Source organism: Orycteropus afer, unplaced genomic scaffold, assembly GCF_000298275.1.
Source record: "Orycteropus afer afer isolate SDZICR_OR568_19922 unplaced genomic scaffold, OryAfe1.0 scaffold00489, whole genome shotgun sequence".
Taxonomy (NCBI): domain Eukaryota; kingdom Metazoa; phylum Chordata; class Mammalia; order Tubulidentata; family Orycteropodidae; genus Orycteropus; species Orycteropus afer.
The window spans coordinates 1,816,148-1,821,407 of record NW_006922076.1 but is presented as its reverse complement, the minus strand read 5'-3'; the positions used below and the strand labels follow the sequence as shown (position 1 = coordinate 1,821,407).

The 5,260-nt window shown below is 52.9% G+C and overlaps 1 protein-coding gene across 1 annotated transcript in view; it reads left to right on the top strand.

Annotated features, from left to right (window-relative positions):
* The window catches only part of GOLGA3 (golgin A3), a 31,240-nt gene that overhangs the window by 12,813 nt on the left and 13,167 nt on the right, over positions 1-5,260 (top strand). Inside the window, exons 9-10 of the mRNA XM_042782850.1 lie at positions 1,151-1,312; positions 2,009-2,377. Of these exons, the coding sequence (XP_042638784.1) occupies positions 1,151-1,312; positions 2,009-2,377 (531 nt within the window). The remainder of the gene's footprint in view (positions 1-1,150; positions 1,313-2,008; positions 2,378-5,260) is intronic.

The window sequence follows — 5,260 nt, the reverse complement described above, 5'->3', positions numbered from 1 at the left end:
CCCCGTGCTCATAGAGTGTGTGGATACGTGTGTGTGTGTAGAAGCAGGATGTGTGTTACATGCATACATTTAGTACTCTGGAACACCCCGTGCTCGTAGAGTGTGTGGATACGTGTATGTGTGTTACGTGCATACATTTAGTACTCTGAAACACCCTGTGCTTGTAGAGTGTGTGGATACGTGTATGTGTGTTACATGCATACATTTAGTACTCTGGAACACCCTGAGTGCCCAGGGGGTCCTCATGCTCACCATGAGCACTTCCTCCTGGGAGAAGATTGTCCCTGAAGCGTTGGTGGTGTCAGGGACCCTTCTCCTCAGCCTTCCTGGGAGAGGAGCCAGGGACGTGTGTGTGGCAGTCCCCCAGTGTAGACCTAGGCTCTCTCTGGTGCCCTTCCCAGAGTGCAGTCAGTGGCAGTGCCACTGAGGGGCCACATGCTGCCTGTCAACTACAGCTCTGTAATGTCATGTCACGTGATGTGGTGCCTGGTGGGGGCTGCGCTGGCCCACAGGGCGGTGTGTGCTGTTGCTGTGTTCACACTCACAGACTCTGAACAGCTGAGGACTCTTCATATCCCTAGTGCCCCTCTTCTCTGATCAGCTGATGTATGTCGCTCATTTCCAGGCTGGGTGTTAAGGAGGCCTGACTTCAGCCCCGCGAGCTGGGTCCGGCCAGTTGGACCTGGCGGTACCATCCCTCGTGTGTGTGCTTTTCTCCCTTGAGCACCTGGACCTGTCATATCACCCTGTGTCCACAGGATGCCATCACTCATGCCTGCAGGCCTCTTCTTACGCAGGGGCCAGGCACAGGTCCTCCTTGTGAGCAGGGCAGAGCCCATGCAGCCCCACCTGCTCCCGGGTGCAGTCCTGGCAGCAGTGCTGCTGCTCTCTGTCCTTGGATCTGTCAGCAGCCAAGATGTTTGGCCCCAGGACACACTCTGGGCAAGGTTGCTTCTCTGTCAGTAGATTTGTTCCGCTGTCCATCTCAGGGTCACAGGTGCTACTGTAGGAAACAGATCAGTGCCTTGACCATCTCCTTGTAGCTCTCTGTCCAGCCAGGCCAGGGGCAGCAGATAGCAGCCATGGACAGGAGAGGGGCCCCTGGCTGGCTGCTGTTGCTTTTCAAAAATACTTTGTTTTCTGGACCCAGGCTGATATGTTAGACCAGGAAGCTGCCTTTGTGCAGATTCAAGAAGCCAAGACGATGGTGGAAGAGGACCTGCAGAGGAGGCTGGAGGAGTTCGAGGATGAGAAGGCACAGCTGCAGAAGGTGGCGGATTCTGCAGCATCCTTGGAGCAGAAGTTAGAGCAGGTAAATACAACTGAGCAGTCTTCAGACTTCCCTGTCCAGACACTGAGTCTGAGACCTGCTTTTTAAAGTCCACAGTGCTGTATAGAGGGGCCTTTGCAGGTCGTCCTCCCGTGTCAGCCCAGGATGGAGGTCTGGTTGGGCTGCTAGTCTAACCGTGTCAGCCCAGGATGGAGGTCTGGGCTGGGTGGCTAGTCTGTCAGCCCGGAGAGGAGGTCTGGCTGGGCTGTCAGGCTAACTGTGTCAGGCCAGGGCAGAGGTGTGGCTAGGCCGCTAGGCTAACTGTGTCAGCCCAGGGCAGAGGTCTGGCTGGGCTGCTAGGCTAACAGTGTCAGCCTGGGGTGGAGGTCTGTGCTGGGTGGCTTGTTTAATCCTTTAATGGTTGTCATGTCACTCCCTCCACTACTCCTGCAAACCTGGCCGTGCATACCCTCTGTAAACTCTGTAGACACGGAAATGGTCATCACCATGCACACTCTCAGTAAATGTGGAAATGGTCATCACCGTGCACCCTCTGTAAACTCAGAGTACTTGTGCCTGTTACTGTCCTTCTGCACCAAAAATTTGGATTTGAAAAAAAATTTCTCCAAAGCATCTATCAGTTTTACTTAAAACCTGAACAAGGGACAAGTGCTAGGGCTTGGAGTGGGTGGTGTTTTCATTCAGGAGCAGCCACATAGGGTTCTTGCATTTTTTCAGGTGAAGTTGACTTTGCACCAGCGAGACCAGCAGCTTGAGGCCCTGCAGCAGGAACACCTGGGCCTGATGAGACAGCTCACCGCCACCCAGGAGGCCCTTCAGGCCCGGGAGCAGAGCCTTGGGGACTTGCGGATGCACCATGAGGAGCTGCAGGCCCAGCTGGAGGAGCTGCAGGGCGAGGTGGCCACCAAGGACGACGCTGTGCGTTTCCTGCAGCATGAGAAGATCGTCCTGGAGGTGGCTCTGCAGGCGGCCAGGAGCAGCCAGGAGGAACTGGACAGGGGAGCGAAGCGCCTGGGAGAGGGAACCGAGCAGACGGTGGAGGTTCTCGAGCAGTTGAGACAAGACTTGGCCGTGAAGTCCAGCCAGGTAATGTGGTCTGCTGCCACCTTGTTCGGGCTGCACCTTGTTAGAGCTGCCACCTTGTTCGGGCTGCACCTTGTTAGAGCTGCCACCTTGGTAGGGCTGCACCGTGGTAGGGCTGCAGGGCTGGTCTTCTGTATGCCGCTCTGAGTCCCCGTGAGGGGCGTCCTCTCCTGCACGTGCCTGGGCCTCTACCCTCACTCAGGGTGAGAAACGTGTGTGAGGCTTTTGAAAGAAACCTAGCAGGAAGTTTCTGTCCAGAGGTGACTTACAGTTCAGGGTTAGGAGAAGTGACATATCCCTCGTGTTGCCTGAATGCGGACGTGAGCTTTGAATCTTCCTCTCTGTGTGCCTGACTGCACGTGGCCCCCCACACCATGGTGTGTCAGAATGGTCCTTCTACCACGCAGTTGTGTGAGCTGGTGAGGGGAGGAGGTACAGTCACTTGTGAGGACCTGGCACATGACCAAACAGGTGGTCAGGGCTGGGGACTCTGTTAAAGGCATAACATGATTTTGATGTTGAAAAATACAGAGAGAACAGAAAAGCTGAAGTGAGTTGTGGAAGGAAATAGAATTAGTTCGAGGAGGTAATTGTGTTTTCAGAGTTCATCCTTTCAGCGTCGAGGATGAGGAAATCCATGTCTTTCTGTGGGAAAGTGCACTAACACAAGGCTCCCTTTCCTGTCAGACACTGACGTGCACAGGCATGTCGTAGGTGATACCGTGCATTTGAATGCAGTAGGGGAGTTAGGTTAGAGGAAATGTGGTGAATCTGGTTTTCATTTTATGACTGTTAGCTTAGTGAGAGAGATCCCCTGAGTCGCGGAAACCCTGGAAGTGAGGTTGGGTGGAGATAGGCCTTACTTGATATGTCTGACTCTGACCCTTGCTGCTCTTCCCAGAGTTACTGGTGAATGTCCTGTGAAATTGTTACCTTGCAAGCAGAGTGGAAGGGGTGGCAGCAGTGTTCCAGGCCATGGGGTGTCTCTCCGACCCCGGTGTTCCAGGCTCCCTGGGAACATCTATCCAAGCGTGATGCTTCCGTCTCCCTGGCGGCCTCTTTCCCACCCCAGCGTTGGCGTTTTTGAACCCACAGAACTGCTCCTCAGCTTGTCTGAGTTTCTGCCCCACCTATGTTCATCTGCATCCTTGGGCCTCCTTAAAACACTTGTGGCTTCCCCTGTGCAGCTCCAAGCCATCTAGCCCTGTGTGGGGCCACCAGAGGCCAGGGAACCCCAGCACGGCCAGAGGGGCATGAGTGAAGTGCATAGAGTGGTTCTTGCTCCCGTCTTGGGGCTTAAGAAGGATGCCCTTCTTGGGACCATGGTCGCAGGGGACATCAAGCTCAATTGGCATAACATACTATACAAAACATTGTTCCACCTACTACTTTGGCGAGTAGCGACTGGGACCTTAAAAGCTAGGAAGCTGCCATCTGGATGCAACAACGGGTCTCTCCTCGTCAAGAAAAAAGAAGAAAACCAAAATTAATGGAAACAATCAGTCCTAGCGACTGGTACACCATCCGATCTGCAACCTATACAACCATGAGACCAGAAGAACTAGATGGTGCCCAGCTACCACTGCCATCCACTTGGAAGGGATGTAGGAGATCCTGCATAAAGAGGGAGAACAATGTGGAACAAAACTCAAAATCATTTGGAGGCAAAAAAAAAAAAGAAGGTGGGGACCAGGTTTGCTGGTCCAATAGAGCCTGGTGTAACCACTGAGACTATGGCCCGTACTGCCCTTCAGGTCTGGAATTGAACCCACAACTGTGGTTTCCAGCCAAACAAAGTACAGGCATGTGAGTTAAACATTTACCTCAAGTAGACACACGCCCTGGAGAGAACAATCATGGGAGAAGGAAGGGCTGCTTATGCACAGGGAGATAGCTCAGGGTGCAGAAGAGTATGAAGGGATGGACACTGGGAGGAGGTAACTATGGGGAGGAAGTGGGAGGGAAGCTGCTGCATTGTAAATTTTGGTCAATGACATGAGACAAAGTATATGTGAACTGCTGTATGAAAAGTGAATTTACTCTGTAAATCTTCACCCAAATCCTAATTTAAAAAAAAAAGAAGAAGGAGGATGCCCTTGACTGTCCTGTGCAATGTGGTAGGGACACTGGCTCGTTTTCTGGTTGGAGGTACCTTGGTAGCTAGATTTGTGTGGAGTGTGGCCTTCCAGGACAAACCCTAGGGCCCTAGAAAACCTCTGGCCTAAACTGTTTCCCATGTCTAGTGATGATGGCCACACACACTCGTGTGAAGCGTTTTGTGGTGAACGTGTTTCATCTGAGCTTCAGACAGTCCCTGAGTTGAACATGGCAGTGCCATTACACCGTTTTTGGAGTGTCCCGAAGCAGCCCACATGAGGGCTGAGAGAGCTCTTGGCGGGGGTTATCTCTCACCTGGCTTTTAAGAGCATTGTTGAATAGGGTGGTATCTTACACACCCTACATGCTTCTGGACCCCTGGAGTCCTATACATGGAATTGTGATCCTGTTGAGTCTGGGGCAGAGCTAAGACTGCATCTCCAATGGCCTCTAGGTGGTATGGATGGCTGGTCTGTGACCGAACTGTGAGCTGCAAAGATGTAGAACAGGACAGCCAACTGCAACCAAGGGCCCAGCCCAACCCCTGCTTTTGTAAATAAAGTTTTCTTGGAACACAGCCAGGCTCATTTGTGATGGAATGGCTGTGGCTGTTTGCACCACAACAGTAGGGGTGAGATGTGGCAACAGACCATGCATGTGGCCACAAAGCCAGACAAGTTTGCCGTCTGACCGTTTCCAGAAAGGTTTGCCACCCCCAGATCTAGAGCCTCCCCTCCCCTCATCCCTTCCTCTCTTCTCTGTTGTCTTCCTCTTTTCCCTCCCCTCCCC